Source organism: Leucoraja erinacea, chromosome 21, assembly GCF_028641065.1.
Source record: "Leucoraja erinacea ecotype New England chromosome 21, Leri_hhj_1, whole genome shotgun sequence".
Classification (NCBI taxonomy): Eukaryota; Metazoa; Chordata; class Chondrichthyes; order Rajiformes; family Rajidae; genus Leucoraja; species Leucoraja erinaceus.
Genome location: NC_073397.1, coordinates 34101845 through 34123632, shown reverse-complemented (window position 1 = coordinate 34123632; position 21788 = coordinate 34101845). Strand labels below are relative to the sequence as shown.

General features: G+C 41.3%; 1 protein-coding gene across 4 annotated transcripts; it reads right to left on the bottom strand.

Moving 5' to 3' along the window:
• Positions 1-1398: 1398 nt before the first annotated feature.
• Positions 1399-21629, bottom strand: LOC129707513 (glucose-induced degradation protein 8 homolog). 4 transcript variants are annotated; one of them, XM_055652619.1, is made up of 6 exons: positions 21509-21629; positions 9263-9338; positions 7391-7518; positions 5368-5561; positions 4711-4908; positions 1399-2786 (listed from the first exon to the last, which is right to left on the bottom strand). In XM_055652619.1, the coding sequence occupies exons 3-6, from the start codon at positions 7506-7508 to the stop codon at positions 2613-2615; spliced, it is 684 nt and encodes a 227-aa protein (XP_055508594.1). In that variant the 5' UTR covers positions 7509-7518; positions 9263-9338; positions 21509-21629; the 3' UTR covers positions 1399-2612. The 4 variants fall into 4 exon arrangements, with proteins under 4 accessions (XP_055508594.1, XP_055508593.1, XP_055508591.1 ...); XM_055652618.1 differs by having other exon boundaries at positions 5368-5564; positions 9275-9338; positions 21509-21626; XM_055652616.1 differs by having other exon boundaries at positions 5368-5564; positions 21509-21625.
• Positions 21630-21788: the final 159 nt, after the last annotated feature.

Below are 21788 nucleotides of genomic sequence, written 5' to 3'. Positions count from 1 at the left end.
CACTTTTATTTAAGTTCTCATTACCTATGGGAGATGAAATTCAAAAGAAGGTTGTGTGGATTGTAATCTTTTATTTACTATTAAACTTTGAAGAATTTAGTCACTAAAATAAACATGACCCCCCCCCCCAAAAAAAAACATTAGCTCACCAGTTAATTCTAAGGATGTTGTTTCTAATTGTTCAGATCGTATGTCAAAATAGTCTACAACATAAAGATTAATAACAATATGCTTCAACCCAGTCACCAAATTGGTACACAGAACTAAATTCATCCATCCAGTTTTTTAAAAATATATATATTTAAAAAATGTACATTTCCCCACACATTATCCATCCCACCATTGAATCCACAGCTTCTGGCCTCAATGAAAAAAAGGCATTCATGAATAATGTTTCTTTAATGAAGATGCTGAATATATGAAATGTCTGCTCAGCAAGGTAGAAGAGACTAATGTCAGTAAATTCAGGAAGAAACTGGATGGTTTTATGCACAAATGATTAAGATATTTAAGAAAGGTCTCGACCCGAAACATCGTCTAGTCCTTTGCTCCATAGATGCTGCCTCACCCGTTGAGTTTCTCCAGCTTTATTGTCTACCTAAGATATTTGAATGATGTTCGTTAACATTGCTTTCGGAAAGATGATCAATAGATACAACCTCAATACTTCTTGCTTAAGCAATACATTGCACACAGCCAATTCCAACGAGTTATTCGGTAACAAAATTCCTTATAATTTTCCTTAGATAAGTCTCTTCAGAGAGTAATTCACCATTTATTGATACTTGCACATGCTTAAACTTGTAATTTTGGAATTTGTATCTACAAAATAGTACTATATACAGAGAAGTTCATTTGGAATAAAAACCTATCAGGAGACACAGTCAGATAATGGTGGAGTGGGAATTATGGGGGACTCGGGCGAATACATGCTTCTGGATTTTAGCTCCATCTTAAAGAGCATTATGCCAAAAGAAAATCCCATAAACTTTTGCTGCATAGGCCGAGATAACTTTATGATCAAAATATGAGAATTATATTATATAGTAAAATCAGAACGGAATTGGTGGAACCTTCTATGTAACCATAACTGAAGACCCACTATCTGCCATTTGGTATTGTAGTAAATAAGTTACTGTAATAGGGCAGTTATCACATTTGATTGGCATTTGCCAGCGTTAAGTAGATTTTTTTTTGTACTTGGAGGAAGCATGTTAAAGTTGTTCAGGAGGAGATTTCCAATAAAACTCACAATTTAAGTTTCCTTATTGGATCATAACTGTTTACCAATAATGTGATGTAGCACTTTCTTACTGTTTTGCTAAACTGCTCCAGATATGTGCTCACAAACAGTTAATCTATTGCCATAGAACCTTGAAAACAAATGGGGGGGCTGAGGAAAGTAAATAAATGCCCTCATTTATTTATTTTTTTTACACAATATTTTCATCATTCGCAGACCAGCATATTTTCACCGGTACCTCAGTTACATTTTTAAAGTCCATCTAGGGAATATTTACAGAAAAAGATTGCATATGGAATTTTCCTTTTTCTAAGTTAATAATAAAAAGTTCTGGAAAATTAAATAAGTACGTGAAGTTCTTTGTTTAAAAAGGTATTAGATACAGAGTCTGCATTGACCTATAAAACTAACTAGATGTCAATGACTTTCATTTGTGGATTTTGGAAGTATTTGCTAATATATGCAATGATAAATTAACATTAAACAAAACAAATCTTGACACACACGATACACAATGTTTAAAAGCACATTAGTTGAATTTCAAAGTGTAAAGCACTTTAGTATTGGGATAGCATTATACTATTTTTTTTCCTGCATTATATACAAACAACTCCTCATTTCTAAGTGAGCCATTCCCACAAAATATACAAAGATGAGTTTAAATACTATGCCTTACAAGCTTGTGGATTTTAATTCAGTACAAGGCTACTTAATGAGAATTAACAAACATTTGAACTCTTTCCTAAACAAGGGAAAATTTTAATGAGACTGACAAAAGATGGATAATTATTTTCTACTAATTACATTCTTAGTATCCATACTGCATCCACAACTGGCTCCAGATAACATTAACAGCAGTCAGTAGGATACCATATTAACAATAACATTTCTGATGATATTGGTAAGAATCTTGGCTCGAAAATGGCTAATTAGGGAAAAGACAAGTGTTTAGTAAAGTTGTTCTGAAAATATATAAACATACTGTTAAGAACCATCAGCATATGAAGCAAAAAAAAAACTGCAAATAGAAACTCTGTACAGCAGGCAAAAGTAAATACCTAATAATTTGTATTTTCAGTCCAACGTGTGGAATTGGTAAAGTTATAAGTTACCATAAAAAAATGAATTTAGGACTGGGGTGAATCTTGCAATCCCTTGACCCTTCAGCAACCATTTGGTGGTGTTCCCTGATGTACTGCGTTGGCAATGCTTTGGACTTCATCCCAGCCTTAAATGTGATTATTCTTAACCATAGAGTTGTTTTCACGTGTTCTGTCATTTATTAGTGAATTTATTACAGTCCTTTCTGATAAGCGGTTAACGCACAGGAAGACACTCCACAATCCTGTTCATTCCCATCATACAGACTTTATTTGGGTTCCTCAATTGTTCCCTTACTGAGGTCTGTCATCTTAGGATATTTAACTTTCTTGTGGTCCAACTCATTCTGTGCCCATAATAGAAGCTTTAGCAGTTTGGCGAGTTTGGGCGTTGATTCACGATTCTCATAATCCAAAATAGCTTGATTCACTTCACTCCAAACCTTGGGAAAAAAAACAAAATCAAGTTTTACTTATTTATACCCAATTTCACACATCTACATTTGTGCCCACAGATTTTATCCTTTGAAATCATCGGTTGAAATATTTGTGGATACCATCAATGAGAAGACTGTACCTAATTCAACAAATTGATTCAAGAATAAGCCAATTCATTTAGCTTCATATTAGTAGATTGCATTTATTATTCTGGAAGAAGATTGCCATTCTGTTGGTTAAAGATGTTACCAGCATATTGTTCAAGTTTGATGACAGAAACATTAAAAATATAGTATGAAAATAGGATGAAAAAAGTATTGAATTAAAATGGTATAGGTACAAGTTCTGAAGCGGAAGTTACAATGAGTTGACTGTTTTTTGACTCGCATATTTGATCTACATGTTGTTGAAATTTGTTTGGCAATAGGAAGTTATAGCAGTGATCTTGAAAGGAAGTCAAAAGGAACAAGACCTAAATCCTGCTCTCACCAGGGTCTCTTCAATACATAGATACATAGAAAATAGGTGCAGGAGTAGGCCATTCAGCCCTTCGAGCCTGCACCGCCATTCAATATGATCATGGCTGATCATCCAACTCATTATCCCGTACCTGCCTTCTCTCCATACCCCCTGATCCCTTTAGCCACAAGGGCCACATCTAACTCCCTCTTAAATATAGCCAATGAACTGGCCTCAACTACCTTCTGTGGCAGAGAGTTCCAGAGATTCACCACTCTCTGTGTGAAAAATGTTTTTCTCATCTCGGTCTTAAAGGATTTCACCCTTATCCTTAAGCTGTGACCCCTTGTCCTGGACTTCCTCAACATCGGGAACAATCTTCCTGCATCTAGCAATACCCCGCAACACTGCTCTCCCTCCCCATCCCCCCACTCGGAACAAGGGCAGAGTCCCCCTTGTCCTCACCTTCCACCGCACTAGCCGTCACATACAACAAATAGTCCTCCGTCATTTCCGCCACCTCCAACGTGATCCCACCACTCGCCACATCTTCCCATCTCCCCCCACCTGCTTTCCGCAAAGACCGCTCCCTCCGCAACTCCCTGGTCAATTCTTCCCTTCCCACCCGCACCAACCCCCTCCCCGGGCACTTTCCCTTGCAACCGCAGGAGATGCTACACGTGTCGCTTTACCTCCCCCCTCGAATCCATTCAAGGACCCAAGCAGTCAGTCCAGGTGCGACAGAGGTTCACCTGCACCTCCAACCTCACCTATTGCATCCGCTGCTCTAGATGTCAGCTGATCTACATCGGTGAGACCAAGCGCAGGCTTGGCGATCGTTTTGCCGAACATCTCCGCTCGGTCCGCATTAACCAACCTGATCTCACTGTGGCCCAGCACTTCAACTCCCCCTCCCATTCCGAATCCGACCTTTCTGTCCTGGGCCTCCTCCATGGCCAGAGTGAGCACCACCGGAAATTGGAGGAGCAGCACCTCATATTCCGCTTGGGCAGTCTGCACCCCAGCGGCTTGAACATTGACTTGTCCAATTTCCGGTAGCCCTCACTGTCTCCTCCCCATCTCAGCTCTCCCTCAGCCCTCAGGCTCCTCCTCTTCCTTTCTTCTTCCCATCCCCCCACCCTGCATCAGTCTGAAGAAGGGTATTGTCCCGAAACATTGCCTATTTCCTTCGCTCCATAGATGCTGTCTCACCTGCTGAGTTTCTCCAGCACTTTTGTCTACCTCCAAAGATGTATAGGTTTGTAGGTTAATTGACTTTGGTAAAAAAAAAAAAAAAATTGTAAATTGTCCCTAGTGTGTAGGATAGTGCTAGTGTACACGGATCGCTGGTCAGTGGGACTCGGTGGGCCGAAGGGCCTGTTTCTGTGCTGTATCTTAAAACTAAACCACAAAAAGTGTTTTTGAACCAGCAACTAATAACATCTGATTATCAAACATTAAAAAAGTTACCTTTTGCCTCTGCATCATATTAAGCAGATCTCCAAATGGCGATTCTTCTGGATTATCAAAAGCTAATAGTGCCAGGGTGCGCTCCATCTCAGTAAGACACTCTCGACTCTCCTCGCCTTGCTCAGCAAGCTGAGTCTGAGCAAACTCCAGAGCTGCTTCAGTCTCACGTTGGCGAATCAACTCGATCAAATGCTGTTGCTGCAGAAGGCAGATTTACTGGCATTAGCTTAGTTATTCAGCAATATAATCAATAATGCAGCACTGTTTCCAGTGGATTTTCCTTATTTCCTTCAGAAAAATAATCAAGCTAATAACAAGATTTGATTTATTCAATGGCTCAAAAATCACTTTAATTTATTTATTTTCATTATGAGCAAATGATTACAACATTTGTCAAAAGGAGGCAGAGTCAAATATATATATATCAATGTGCAGGAATGAACTGCTGATGGTGATTTAAACCAAAGATAGACACAAAATGCTAGAATAGCATTAATATCGAGAAAATGCTTAAAATATATAAAATGAAGTGAGAATGCATATTTCATCCAGTTTATCAAATGGCAGTTATATTTTACAAATAACATGCCTAGTTTTTCATGTTACATTCTGTTTCTAAAATTAAGAAAGGTACATTTTGAATGCTCGGATGTGCACCTGCAAGTGGAAGTAGAGGTAACGGTTTGTGTCCAGCAGCTCAGGGTGGAGACTATTGATTAATGCAATGGCCTCTTGAATCTGTCCATTCAGTATCACCTCACGAATTTTAATACGTTCATCCAGAGTGTCCAAGTCAACGCTGGGCTCTATTCCAGATTCCACTCGAAATTTTTCTGCTGCTTCCTTAAATCCTTCTGAAACAAAATAGAAAGTTGTATTAACTTTTCACGCAACTTGTCAGAGTTGTCAATCTTACCTGATAAGGAACATAGACATACATTTTGCTCCAATTATAATGCTCGATTCGGGTCGAGACCCTTCTTCAGATGGTTGTGTCAGGAGCCTCGACCCGAAACGTCACCCATCCCTTCTCTCCAGATATGCTGCTTGACGCGCTGAGTTATTCCAACATTTTGTGTCTACCATTGATTGAATCATTGGTTCAGCATCTAGCTCACTAGCTTCTGATTCCACACTTCCTCTGATACACTCTCCCAGGCACACTGGGCCCCAGTGTGTTCCCTTGAGACTCACCTGGCTCTGTTTCCCAGCTTTATTTTGACTGGTCTTTAACTTTCTTGTATGGCATAGCATTTACTTCTGTTTTTAAAGAAAATCCCCTCCTTTCAATACGAAAATTGTGGCTGTCCCAAATTATTGTGTATTTGGAAAATTAATTACCCCTTTAGACAAGGTGATATTTTTGTCAAATATATTTACTACTAACAAATTGCGATCTTCCAAAACCACGTATGTGTAAATTGCGTGTTTCTTAGTACAGGTACACAACCTTTTATCCGAAAGCCTTGGGACCAGACACGTCTCAGATTTCGGAATTTTTTGGATTTCGGAATGGAAGATTTTTAGCGTAGATTAGGTAGGTAGCGCGGGCGGCTTGAAAAGTCTGGAGCGGCTGCCTCCTCCCCGGAGACTGGGGAATCATTGTAAATCATTGCTTAAATGTTAGTCAGTTAATTTGGAGGTATTTTATGTGGTGGGGGTGGTGAAGGGGAAAACTTTAATTCTTAGTCCCCTACCTGGTCGGAGAGGCGGGGAGGTCGCTGTGCAGTAAGCTCCGGAGCGCTGTGGCCGTCGACCCCCAACATCGCGGAGCTGGGGCTAGCTCTGACCCCGGCAACTGGCTGGGCGACGGCCGCGGGCGGAACCGGTTGTAGCTCCAACCCCGGCAACTCTACCACTAGCTGCACTGCGCTCCAAATCCAGCTCGGCCGGCGGCCGGACGCCCACAGCGCCAGCTCCGCGATGTTGGGAGTCGGCGGCCACAGCGCTGGGATACCAGCGGGGAGCGGGCAATGCCTTACCCGGTCATCGTTTGCGGTAAGCTCTGGAGCGCTGTGGCCGCCGACTCCCAACATCGCGGAGCGTGGGTCTCGGGTCAAGGGTGTCCGGCTGCGGGCGGCGCTGGATTTGGAGCGTCGTCTGGCAGCCACCTGGGGCAGAGTTGAGACGATTCATGTCAGGGTCGGAGCTTTTCCATCCAACTTTTGTAATTTCATCAGGCTGTATAACTCCCTGGAACCCGCAAAGGATTCCTGATGTGCCCGCAATGAAATTCTTGCTTTGCTTCAGCCAGCATAGCCGCGATGTTGGGAGTCGGCGGCCACAGCGCTCCGGAGCTTACTGCAAAACGGCGCAATCCCGGTAAGGTGTTGCCTGCTGCCCGCCTCTCCGACCAGGTAGGGGACTAAGAATTAAAGTTTTAGCCCCCTTCACCCCCACCCACCCCACCCCCCTCCCCTTCACATAAAAGCCCTCCAAACTAACTGACTAACATTTAAGCAATGATTTACAGATGTTTAAGTGTCACCCCGGTCTCCGGGGACGAGGCAGCCGCTACAGTAGTACAGACCTGGGTTGACCGTGGGTCGTTTCGGGTCAAGTTTGGCGCCAAACGCGAGCTTTGGTATGCAGGTGACATCCTGGAAAAAATGTCCGGTTTCCGGAGCTTTTCGGTTTCCAGAACTCCGGATAAAAGGTTGTGCACCTGTAGTAGTCTTACCTGTAACTAGATAGTTCATTATGAGACGATTCATGTCAGCTCTTTGTATATGTAAATTATTGAGCTTTTCCATCCATTCATCTTTTGTAATTTCATCAGGCTTTTCTGTATAACTCATCCTGGAACACCTAAAGGACAAAGATTCACGATTCAAGATTCATGAGAGTTTATTGCCACGTGTCCCTAATGGGACAATGAAATTCTTGCTTTGCTTCAGCACAACAGAACATAGCAAAACCAATGAAGAATGTTAATGTCAAAATGATCAAAAAAACACTGACTGGAAAATAATGAGATATACAACCATACAAATCTATCTCCATTATTAACATTTTATTTTGTTCTCCAAAATCATTCACTTAGTTGAATTAAAAAAGTCTACAACAGCAATAAGAAAATCTCAAAACTTTGCATTGAGTTAGAGAGGGGATCTTATAGAATTATTAAAAAGATAATTATTAGGTCAGTCACAGCTTAAATAAGGGGGGGAAACTTTTGTCTTTTATTCAAAAATGGTGATCTGTCTTTACAAATTATTAAGTTTAGAAGTTAGATATTCATGGAGAGAATATTAGATTCAGCCAACATATTACTCAGTATCGAAGGGTTCAATCTTTGGTAGTTTTATTTGAATATTAAAAATTTACTCAGTATGTTCAATCTTCCGAAAGTTATTTGAATAAAAAGTGCATATGTAATGCATGTTAAATTTGTATTTAATTCTTCTATTAGCAGAGGGAATGTATGAGGTGATAAGGTTATAAGTGAGAGGAACAGAATTTGACCATTCGGCCCATCAAGTCTACTCCGCCATTCAATTTTGGCTAATCTATCTCTCCCTCCTAACCCCATTCTCCTGCCTTCTCCCCATAACCCTTGACACTTGTACTAAGTAAGAATCTTCCTATCTCGGCCTTAAAAATATCCATTGACTTTGCCTCCATAGCCTTCTGGGGCGAATAATTCCACAGATTCACCACCCTCTGACTAAAGAAATTCCTCCTCATCTCCTTCCTAAATGAACATCGTTTAATTCTGAGGCTATGTCCTCTAGTCTTAGACTCTCCCACTAGTGGAAACATCCTCTCCACATCCACTCTATCCAAGCCTTTCACGACTACTAATAAATGTTGTGTTTATCCGGACAAAAGTGGACTAGGAAACATCCTGTTCTCCTTCAGTTTAGAAATAATATTCCTTTATGTTGCAAAATATTTGGAAGCATTGAGAAAAGCACAGCACTGAGCATATGAAGGACTTCAATGTCAATCACTAACTATGCCTCAGCAGCAACAATACCGAGCCCTGATAGGGACAGTGCTTAAACTGCGTTTAACGGTAGGTGGTGGGAGAACTAAAGAGGAAAATCCCATTAAGACTTCACAACACCAGATTATCATGCAAGCAGGTTCTAAAATAGTATTGGCAGGAATGACTAGTGTACAATCTTTTTGAAGACCAAGGCCCCTTTTTGCATTGAGGACACCCTTCATGTGGTAAATGGGATAAATAATCAATCTTCGATGATTTGTCACTTGACCATCATTCAGGCACCAAGCCCTCAGAAGTAGTACTGGCATTCTAGTAAAGAATGCCAGGATCAGCCACAGAAATGTGGTGCGATTCTGACAAAGCTTGAACACCAGAATTCATGCTCACAATACCTCCCATTCTTTAAAAAAAAAAATAGTTGTGCCATTAATCATACTATGGTATTCTAACACAGACACAACAGCAGCAACAGCAAACGTTATATAGAATTTCTCAGGTACACTATTTCATTGAAAAAAACGAATTCAGCCAATTACCACACAATCAATCCACTCTCCATAAACAAAGTATGGAAAGTGTTATCAAGCAGCATCTACTCACCAATTCACTTACTTACTTAGGTTCTGCAAGAACCACTTTGCTTTACAGCACGGCTTGATCCAAAATAATCAAATATCTAGTTAAGAGTCAAGAGAGAGACAAGAGTGTTTTATTGTCATACGTCCCAGATAGAACAATGATATTATTATTTCTTAAATTCTTATTGAATTCCAGTCATGACCCTCAAATGGACGGAAGAATTTTAACTTAAGAAATCAAGGTTTAAAGTCAATGAGACTGACGGGGACAAAGTCTACTGGCTGGACATACGACACACAAAAGGTTGTGAGTAAAAGCCAAAATACATCAGTTTCTTGGTCCAACCATACTCATTCCTTCCTTCCAGTGAACCTTCCCTCCTTTCTAATACAGAAGTAGAACATTTGTACACTGTTGTTTTGTTGTAAACCCTCAGATAATGCCAAACGCAGCAAGAATTATACAATATAGAAATAAAGAACTGCAGATGCTGGTTAATACACAAAAGGGACACAAAGTGCTGGAGTAACTCAGTGGCTCAGGCAGCATCCATGGAAAAAATGGATAGGTGACGTCAGATGTGCAGATTAGAGATGTGCATTAAAAACTGATCTTACCATGGCAGAAGCGTAAATCAGAATGGTTAATTCATGTCATATCATGTAGCAATGGGGGAGGATACAGAGAATGACACTTTGTGCCCTTTTAAGAATTATATAATATTCATGCACAAGCTCGTAAGTGTCATTGACAACAATAACATCTAAAGATTTCTCCTCAGCATTCAATGATAGTGCCGAATTCCATTGTAATAATGTCTATATATTGATCTTAAAATGAAATGTACAAAATATAATGGTGCAAGACCATGTCAGTGGTTGGCAATTCTACAGAGAGTGCCTACATCCAGAATCTTCAAAACCTTTCCATTATTTATCAGTGATAGAATTCTCTTGTTTTGCAGAATGTAGCTAGACCCTCAATCTCCACATTACCCAGGTCAAAGAAATAAATTTGAATGCAATAATTTATCACACATATTACAAACACATCATCGTTATATCATAGAAAAATGCCTGCAATTTGCCAAGTTTTCTTGCAAACCCCCTGCCAAATATGTACTTTCACAGCCAAATCGTAGTTCATGGGAATAGTAACAACTGCAAGTTCACCTCAAAGTTATACATCATCATGACTAGAAAACATGACTTCAAAATCAGGGTATTTCTCATCTAAATGTTCCACAGGAAAAACACCACAAGAACTGCAGCAGTTCAAGGCAGTAATTCACCAGCACCTTAAGTACTTGCCATGTCAGAATAAAGTATAAATTACAATGCTTAATTCCACGTCACATCATGTAGCAATAGGTGAGGATACAGAGAAAGATAATAAGAGCGAGGAGGACCTCCGTGAGAGGGGAGGGGAAGAACAATGGAGGACCCGGTATGGGGGGGACCGCCGTGTGGGAGGTGGGGGTGGAGGACATAGGATAATGGGGACCTGGCGTGGGGAACTGTTGAAAGGGGGAGCCGGCGCGATCTGTAACTTTGACAGCGCCGTAGGTGGCTGTTATTTGTATACATTGCGTATACCAGCAAAAAAATTCACTGTGCCTAGTCACATGTGACAATAAAGTATTCCTATTCCTAATGTTAAATAATTCTCTGGTATAAATTTTTTTTTCCAATTGTTTCTCTTACATTTTGCCATAATGCAATTGATGATTCTCTGTTGATGTTATTCGCTGAAATAGGTTTCAGAAAGCTTATTTCTAACCCTTTCAACACCTTGCATAAACAAGATCTCAAAAACCAATGGTGCCAAATTACTAGGTACACAAAATTGCTGGAGAAACTCGGCGGGTGCAGCAGCATCTATGGAGCGAAGAAAATAGGCGACGTTTTGGGCCGAAACCCTTCTTCAGACTGATCAAATTACTAGTTTGTTAAACAATGTAAACCTGCTTTCACCACATAATTTGAATTCCATGACTTTTGATTTTTATAATAGTGTAATATCTTTTACCTTGGCTTATTCATAACCTGCATGCAAAATACATTTTCTCACAATGCCTTCTCATGTTCAAAATACATAATAACAAGTTGAACAAATTTATAATGAATTGTAACCAAGCATTGAGCCTGGATAAAAGCTGGAGAAAATCCTAACATACACCCAATCACAAAATGAAAATATGAGCGAAAAAAAATTGGTGGACGATCTCAGCAGGTCAGCAGCAACCGTGGATACAAAAGTCACGTTTTTTGAAATGCATTCCAGTAACACGGAGGTACAGGTGAAATGAAAATTTCACTTGCATTAGCTACTCAGGCAGACTTGGTCAGCACACAAAACCAAATGATACAAGACACTGAAAAGAAAGACTGCAAACGATAAGAATGTAAAAACACTGCTGGAAAACAAGTCCATGATAGTGCCTAGCACCGAGGTTGGCCATAGTGTTCCTTGCTGAGGTAGGGTTAGGGTTGTGCAGGATATTTGATGTATTTCAGGCCTGAGTGCAGAGGGAAGATGGTCAATATAAAGAGGCGAAGACGAGGGATGAGGCAAGAGTCAGCAGGTGTTGGGTGGAACCAGGTGTGGAGGGGGATAATGTACACAGGAGAGCTGATGCAGTCAGAACACCCAGTCTTTTCCTCGTCAAAAACTAGTGGACGAGAGGGGAAAGATTTTTTAAAAGGGCCAAGAGGGGCAACTTTTTCCACACAAAAAAAAATGTGATGAGTATGTGGAACGAGCTGCCAGGGTAAGTGGTACAAGCAGGTATAATTATGGCATTTAAAAGATGCATGGACAGGGAGATAAATAGGAACGGTTTGGAATGATTTGGGCAAGTGGGACCTGGGGTCAAGCAACTTAATTGGCATGGACGATTTGGGCCGTTGGGCCCCGATTATGTGCTGTATAGCTCTGAGATTACAAGATTCTGCAATCTGACGAAGGTGGTGATAAACACTCTTGATGTTTCTATTTATCACTTCCAGACTCTGCATCCACTTCCACCCTCCCCTCTTCCTCCTAATATGGACCCATTTATCATGTGCCAGCTCTTTCTTCACCATGCCCCTTGACCTCCAAATACAGGCTTTCTCCTCTCTACACTCAGTCCTGATGTAGGGTCTCAGCTCAATACATCAACGATCCCTTTGTCTCCATAGATGCTGCGTGACCTGCTGAGTTCTTCCAGCAGTTTTGTTTTTTGCTCCCAGTTCCAGCAAACGTGTAACCAACACATAAAGCAGCAGTCTGTTAATAACAATTTTAAACTCCAACTCAAACAAAATAAAGGTGCGTGGCTTTTTAAATCATTTTTATTGAAATGTAAATCACCTATAATTTATGATCAATTTCTCACTTGTTCATCTGAATATGTGGTTTCCAACAATTGTCTGAATTTGGAATTTCTGAGTTACAGAATATCCCCAAAGTGCAAATTCATCCAAGATTAAAGATTTTTTTTGAACCATGTTAGGTGCCAGCTTTTTTGGAGCAGTTAAAACACCAGCTCAATTACTCAAGTATTTTTTCAACAATATATTTTATTCCTTAAACTTGCATTAATATATAGTACAGATGACCATTCATAGTGCATAGTATTTCATTCTATTTGCTTACAAATTTGCTTTTTGTTCAAACATTGAATGAGATTTTTGTAAGAAAGTGGCCACCAGCCATACATAAATTTGGAGTTATACAAACTTAATTTCTGCCTATGTACATGATTGAAAATAATTGATCGTGTCAACTAGTGAAGTCAACTTCAACAGCACAAACTACATATAGTTAAGAATAATTGAGATGCACATGCAAGACAAATCATTTTTTCAGGAAAATAAAATCAATAATACTTTATTTCATCAAGATCTCACATGCATATTTTGGAATTTATTACTGTATTAAATGGCAGAAGATTGTACTTAATTATTCAGAATAGTAAATGCATAACTTTTAAGATCAGCAGAAAAACACAATCAATCAAACTTCTAAATGAACATGATGCTCTCTATTACAATTAAAATACGCTGATATTATTTCACCAAGCTGCTAAAAAAAATGTTCTAAGTGTAGTAGAATCAAATAATCACTTCAAACAAAAGTTTCACAATGTGAATTTACAAAAGTTTATTCTTTAACATTACAGAGAAGGAAGGTAACAATCTCCAAAAAACATATATACTTAAAAGTTTTTCATTTTACCTCTGTACACATGACAATAAACTAAACAGAAACTTTCTGTAATGTGAAGCTGCATCATCTACACAGTCAAGACATGCAAGCTGAAACAAAAGGTAAGAACTGACACAAATTCCATGAAAGCAAATTTTTAATTTTATCTTGGTACTGTTTGTAGTAATTTGTGAACTCTTTAAGGGCAAATTTCAGTCACCCAAACTACTGTAATACAAGGGTCCCCTATACAAAGTTGTTGGACTCATTAAAAACTACTGGTTAATTACAAATTGACCAAACCTCTACCAACATTATCTTAAGGGGTCTTGACCGAAAGGGTCTTGACCGAAAGTGCCACCCATTCCTTTTCTTCAGAGATGCTGCCTGTCCCGCTGAATTACTCCACTTTCGTGTCTACCCTCTTATCATTATTTGCCCAGCTTTGTTATTTCGATGCATTTCATTTTCCAGCATTGATCCTTGATTCTAATCAGTGTCTCCATAAGTAGGATCATATAGGGACTCTTATTGATCACTTCCATCACAAACTGGTAATATGTCTGCACAAGACACCAGCATATCTATATCCCAGGTAAATGTGTGATCTGCAGCTGCTGGTTTACAAAAATCACCAAAGGCTGGAGTTACTCAGCGTTTCAGGCAGTATCTATGGAGGCCATGGAATGGTGACTTCAGGCTGGGACCGATCCACAATGCCACCTATTCATGTACTTCAGTGATGCTGCCTGACCTGCCGAGTTACTCCATCACTTTGTCTATTTTTAATGTGTTGACTATGAGTGTTAAATCAAGGTTATCATCACACATTGTGGGGGTGCAGAAAAAGCAATTTGTTACTTAAACAAAGGCATCTGAGATTCAGTGAGAGGTTGGAAAGACGACAATTGTTAATGCCGGAGAAATCTCAGGAGATATATTCATGATTTTTAATGGTTCAAACTGAATTCCTATAACATTTCAGACATCCATAAAGCCTGAACTAAATTTAAATTTAAAATCAAATTTAGACCAGGGAAAGTGTACAGGTATCTCAGATTTACCTCTGAAAGAAAATGTCTCAAGCTGTAGGTGTTATGAACAAGGCTACAGGGCTAGATTCTATGCCCCTCTACATTTTCCTTAAATACTACTGAGCCACCTAATAGGCCACGCAATGACCAGAATCATTGGAGGGGCAGAAGGTACATACGGTTCTCACTAGATTAAGACCACAATTTTCAAAACCTACTAAGATATTAAACTTAGTTGAAAGTTGTCTTTGCAATGCTCAGTCAGTTGAACTTTGTATTGTAAATCCATTAATTTAAAATGTAGCATGTTAATTTTAATGTAAAACCCCCAAAAGATTGTCTTATCTAAAAAGCTATAATCTTGTAAAATAAACGATGCTCAGTCAAAAATCAGATTCTCCTCTTCTATCTGTGTCATACATTGTTTATATTGACTGTCATAGTTAGAACGAACCAGTCTGTAATAATGCTTCAATGCTACTTCATAAAGTCAACCTGAGAAATGTACAAATTAATAGGACCATTGATTTAAAGTTTATATCGATTGAATCGTATTTATGTAAATGTCACACGTTCAGAAAATATCTGAATACCTCTGACCCCTAGACAAGAATGTTTCTTATATCCTACTAGGTGTCAGCAAAATACAACTCAACCTTCCTTTTTAAAATAACAATTATCGTCTCAAATTAGATTGTTGATAAGGCCATCTGAAAGCCTTGCTATCAATTGGCAAGGAAATGATAGGAATCACTTTGTATCAACAGATTGGCAATCCAACTGATAAAAGAAGCCAGGAGGTGGAGAGACAAATTCTCGTCATAATACTATTGTTTCCCACATTTCCAAATTACCTGTAAACGCATAATTTGGCCATTTAAAGCTCAACGCATGAAAAAAAAAAAAGAACTGGTTTGGAAATTATCCATCCAACCCCAGGGGTATCAGTCTTCACTTCATTCTCAATAACCATCAACACAGGAGCACCTCAAGGCTGCGTACTCAGTCAGGTGCTCTCCTCTCTCTACACCAATGACTGTGCAGCCAGACATAGTTCTAATCTTTACATTTGCCAACTATACCACCATTCTTGAATGGATAATGATAAGTCAGAATACACGAGGGAGATTGAAAAACTGATGCCAGCCAACAATCTTACTCTCAATGTTAGCAAAACCAAAGTGCCAATAGTTCATTGCCATGAGGTGGGAATGAGGGAGGTGGAGAGAGTCAATAGCTTTAAGTCCTGGGATGTATGTATCTCTGAAGGTCTCTACTGGACCAAGAACATCGATGTACTGAAAGAAAGTTCATCAATGCCTGAAGATTCAGTATGTCGACGAATACTCCATTGATCACCTACAGTGTTTAGTAGAGAGCATACTGACTGGTTGTATCACGGCTTGGTTCTGCAACTAGAATACCCAGGAACAAAGCGAGCAGAGTGTGGGATCCAATACAGGTAATGGCATCCCCATCCTTGAAGGGATCTACATGGGGTGCTGCCACAAAAATGGCAGCCAATATCAAAGTCCTACATCACCCTGGTCACATTCTCATGTCCCTCCTTTCATACAGGAAACTGAAAACCATGGACACCTGAACAATGGCAGAACATACAAACAACATGTAGACAGCAACAGAACCTAAACCTGTGAGGCAGCAGCTCACATTGCTGTCTTGGCGAGCAACTCTATCCGTTTTGTCACCTTTTGCATCACCAGTTTATGTTCTAGCTGCACCCTTTTCATTTGTTTTAGTCTTGATAATCTATGACTTCTTTTGGCATTAAGATCATCTGTTGTTAAGGAGCAGAATTGGATCATTTGCATCATCGAATAACTCCAACTGATCTTTCATCACATTTAGCAGATTTTCCAACAGCCAATATGTGAAGTGCGCCTTTATCCAAAAATCTCAGCAACTAGTTCACTCTTCTTCCTTTCAAAGTTGTATTGAACTCAGTTATATTGGTATCAGATCACAATTAGAAAAATCTTTACAAGCAGTTAGACAATGAAGTCAGATTCATGAATAAAGTTAATAGGTTGGTTCTAAGACACTGCTGCAGGAACCCATTGCAAATTTCATTATGTTTCACATACATGCTCATCAACCTGTCAATTCATGTGAAACTAAAATATCCTCTAAAATCCATGCTCTCTTTGCTAGACAGGTTTAAACTACTACTTCCATTTCCATCCTGCATTCAAATTCACTTGGACCATCTCCCTACCATTTCTAGACACCATCACTATCACAGACTATTGACCAACATCTTACTACAAACCAACTGACTCCCATAGCCATCTTGACTACACTTGTAAAGACTATTTATCCCAAACTCCCAATTCCTCCGTCTACGCTGCATCTGCACCCAGGATGAGGTTTTCCATAGTTCGGAGTTGTCCTCATTCTTTAGGGAACGGGGGTTCCCCTCTTCCATTATAGATGAGGCTCTCACTAGGGTCTCCTTGATATCCTGCAGATACGCTCTTACTCCTCCTCTCCCCACTAGCAACAAGTAGAGTCCCCCTTGTCCCCACCTTCCACCCCATCTGCCGTCGCATACAACATATAATCCTCCAATATTTTCGCCACCTCCAAAGGAATCCCACCACGGGCCACATCTTACAATACAATACAATACAATATAATTGTCATTTGGACCCCTTGCGGTCCAAACGAAATGCCGTTTCTGCAGCCATACATTACAGACAAATAGACCCCAGACACAACATAATTTACATTTTACATAAACATCCATCACATTGCTGTGATGGAAGGCCAAAAAAACTTATCTCTCCACTGCACTCTCCCCCCCCGATGTCAGAGTCAAAGTCAAAGCCCCCGGCTGGCGATGGCGATTGTCCCGCGGCCATTAAAGCCACGCCGGGTGGTGCAAGATCGCACACCGGGTCTTGGTGTTAGAGCCCCCGGCGTGCGCTCGCAAAGTCCCGCGGCCATTCCAAGCCGCGCGGGGCAGTAATGTAGGCCCCGCTCCAGGAGCTCTTTGACCCCGCAACTCGGGCGGGAGAAGTCGCCGTTGCTGGAGCTTCCCATCTTCCCATCTACTCCCCTTCCTGCTTTCCGCAGAGACCATTCCCTCCGTAATTCCCTGGTCAACTCGTCTCTTCCTATCCAAACCAGCCCCACCCCAGGTACTTTCCCCTGCAACCGAAGGAAATGCAACACCTGTCCCTTTACCTTCCCCACCCCGACCCGACTCCATCCAAGGAACCAAACAGTCTTTCCAGGTGAGGCTGAGGTTCACCTGCACCTCCTCCAACCTCATCTACTGCATCTGCTGTTCTACGTGTCAATTTCTCTACATCGGCGAGACCAAGTGCTGGCTCGGCGATCTTTTCGTGGTAAAACACCTCCGCTCAGTCCGCTTTAACCAAGCTGATCTCCCGGTGGCCCAGGACTTCAACTCCTCCTCCCATTCCCAACGTGACCTTTCTGTCCTGGGCCTCATCCATTGTCAGAGTGCTGCCCAGCGCAAATTGGAGGAACAGCACCTCATATTTCGCTTGGGTAGTTTGCACCCCATCGGTATGAATGTTGACTTCTCTAACTTCAGGTAGCCCTTGCTTTCTACACTTCTTCCCCTTTCCCAGTTTTCCCACTAGCCTTACTGCCTCCGCCTACATTCTTTCCTTGTCCCGCCCCCTCCCCTGAGATCAGTCTGAAGAAGGGTCTCGACCCAAAGCTTCGTCAATTCCTTCTCTCCATAGATGCTCTCTCACCCGCTGAGTTACTCCAGCATTTTGTGTTTATCTTCGATTTACCAGCATCTGCAGGTCTTTCTTAAACTAACATTTCCCACATTTTTGTAAGTCGTTGTGACAGACATACTTATCCTTTGTGCTCAGACTGTTGTCCTGACAAAATCTCTCCTGTGAAATGGAACTCCTCTCTCTATCATGTAGGAAGGAACTGCAGATCCTGGTTTGAATCGAAGGTAGGCACAAAAAGCTGAAGTAACTCAGCGGGTCAGACAGCATCTCTGGAGAAAAGGAATAGGTGATGTTTCTGGTTGAGACCTTTCTTCAGACTCTTCTCTCCATCATTGGTTCTAATGAAACCACACTGACTAGATACTCCCCTAAAAAACTCTGCTCTACTAATACTTATCCACTATCTACTATCCTTGACTTCCTCATTCACTGACCACAGTCTGTACGTATTGGTGGAAATGTGTCATCCTCGATAACGATCAGCGCTGTAGCACCTCAAGACTGCATGCTCAGCCCCCTGCTGTACTCACTCTATACTCATGGCTGCGTAGCCGAACATAGTGCGAACTTCATCATCACTGATGGGGATGAATCAGAGTATAGAAGTGAGAACGGTCGATTGATTAAATGGTGCCAGCACAATAACCTGGCTCTCAACACCAGCAAAACCAAGGAACTGATTGTGGACTTTGGAAGGGGTAGGATGAGGACCCACAGTCCTGTATATATCAATGGGTTGATGGTGGAAAGGGGCAAGAACTTCAAATTCCTGGGCGTACATATTTCCGAAGATCTCTCCTGGTCCCAGAACACTGATGTAATTATAAAGAAAGCACATCAGCGCCTCTACTTCCTGAGAAGACTACAGAGAGACGATATGTCAAGGAAGACTTTCTCGAACATCTACAGGTGCACAGTAGAGAGCATGCTGACCGGTTACATCGTGGCTTGGTTCGGCAACTTGTGCGTCCAGGAGCAGAAAAGGCTGCAAAAAGTTGTAAACACTACCCAGTCCATCATCGGCTCTGACCTCCCTACCATCGAGGGGATCTATCGCAGTCACTGCCTCAAAAAGGCTGCCAACATCGTCAAGGACCCACACCATTCTGGCCACACACTCATCTCGCCGCTGCCATCAGGTAGGAGGTACAGGAGCCTGAAATCTGCAACATCCAAGTTCAGAAACAGCTTCTTCCCCACAGCCATCAGACTATTAAACACAACTTCAAACAAACTATGAACTATAACAGCCTATTGCACTTTATCTGTTTATTTATGTGTGTGTATATATATATATATATATATTCTATGGCATATGGACATACTGATCTGTTCTGTATTTATGCCTACAATATTCTGTTATGCTACAGCAAGCAAGAATTTCATTGCCCTAACAGGAAAGCAGACTATTATCTAAATGGTGGCCGACTAGGAAAAGGGGAGATGCAGCGAGACCTGGGTGTCATGGTACACCGGTCATTGAAAGTAGGCATGCAGGTGCAGCAGGCAGTGAAGAAAGCGAATGGTATGTTAGCTTTCATAGCAAAAGGATTTGAGTATAGGAGCAGGGAGGTTCTACTGCAGTTGTACAGGGTCTTGGTGAGACCACACCTGGAGTATTGCGTACAGTTTTGGTCTCCTAATCTGAGGAAGGACATTATTGCCGTAGAGAGAGTGCAGAAAGGTTCACCAGACTGATTCCTGGGATGTCAGGACTGTCTTATGAAGAAAGACTGGATAGACTTGGTTTATACTCTCTAGAATTTAGGAGATTGAGAGGGGATCTTATAGAAACTTACAAAATTCTTAAGGGGTTGGACAGGCTAGATGCAGGAAGATTGCTCCCGATGTTGGGGAAGTCCAGGACAAGGGGTCACAGCTTAAGGATAAGGGGGAAATCCTTTAAAACCGAGATGAGAAGAACTTTTTTCACACAGAGAGTGGTGAATCTCTGGAACTCTCTGCCCGCAGAGGGTAGTCGAGGCCAGTTCATTGGCTATATTTAAAAGGGAGTTAGATGTGGCCCTTGTGGCTAAGGGGATCAGAGGGTATGGAGAGAAGGCAGGTACGGGATACTGAGTTGGATGATCAGCCATGATCATATTGAATGGCGGTGCAGGCTCGAAGGGCCGAATGGCCTACTCCTGCACCTAATTTCTATGTTTCTATCTGGGACACATGACAATAAACTCTCTTGACTTGTCTTGAACCAATCTCACTTCTATCTTACTAGCATCAAACCCATATTTTAAACTTCAATGATAATTAACCTATCAATGACAGTCCTTCCTGGTCACTACCCACAGGCACTTGGACGGCAAGACATGGAGGACTCCAACAGTCCACCAACATCTTCTTAAAAACCACTGGTGTTAGATAATAAATATTTATGTTGTCTGTGATACCTATAACCAGAAAGCAAAACAATTAAAAGAAACATCTGTGGCCTGTGTATTGATAGCAAGATCTTCATCCTCATTCCAACCTATCATGACAATCTGTTAACTAAACACTCTGTAAATGTCACACTAACTGTTGTCTCCAACCCACAGGATCAGTCGCTTTCCTTTTGCCATTTCACAATGCATTCTTGGATTGCTTTCACTCTGACTACTGGTGCTTTCATATCTTTTAATACAGACGGAGGCCTGGGAAAAATAAGTTACCAAATATTCCTATAATTAGGGCAATGTCTGCTTATTTTTAACACGACTGCGATTAAAGAATTGTCTCGCTTCCACACATACGACTACCAGCCCTTACATTATTAACGTGTGCGTCCTATTCGCAGCACTAGATCCCAGAAATGAAACCAATTTTCACTTTCATAAAATGCACTAGGACAATACTTAAAACTTCTGAACCCCGAAACCGCAGGCCCAAATGTCTTAATGTGATAAACAACACGGATCCAGCGTTTATATTTACAATTAAACAAGCTAACGTAGTAGAAATTATGGAAAAAATGTGAATTTAATCACAAGATGACAATTCCAGCTTCATAAAAGCTCGAGGCTCCCTACGCCAGGTGAAAATGAAGTTTCGAAGTAAACTGCAAGCTAGCAGCACTAGTAGTTTAACCTTGTTTGGCTAAATAGTGAAAGAACTTTAAGTGCATGCAGAGTATTTTGATAATGCGTCGCCGAGGCCTATTTGCAGGGGACAACTTGGCGCTCACACAAACCAACATTACAACAAAAAACGGAGTCGCGGAGACAGCCAGATGTCAGCTGGTTTTGATTTGAACGCGATATCTGGAGGTTAGCTGCAGTTTTCTGGCCTCTAAAGTAGAAGAAACGTACCTGAAATGTGGAGGATTGTGTCGGTGGCCCGGAGCGGAGCGGACGCCAGCAGAAGCTCGCGAGCTTTCCGCCGGTGCGACGGGATGTTAGGTTGAACGGGCCGCGGTGCAACCAAGCTTGCCTCGCCCTCTGATTGGCCACACGCCGCTGGCGGCCTGCCCGACGCGGCTCATGGTTGGCGGCGGTGGCTGTCAATCAACCGCCGGTCACCGCCCATCCGGCCCCACGCGCGTGCGCGAGGAGAGCAAGCAGGGGAGCGCACGCGCATTGGCTTCAGGCC

Coding starts and splice junctions, on each gene's coding strand:
- LOC129707513 (XM_055652618.1), bottom strand. CDS start 7,508: ATGAGTTATACAGAAAAGCCTGATGAAATTACAAAAGATGAATGGATG. Junction 5,565..7,390: donor AATGAACTATCTAGTTACAG/GTAAGACTACTA, acceptor ATTTTGTTTCAG/AAGGATTTAAGGAAGCAGCA. Junction 4,909..5,367: donor ACCTCTACTTCCACTTGCAG/GTGCACATCCGA, acceptor TGCCTTCTGCAG/CAACAGCATTTGATCGAGTT.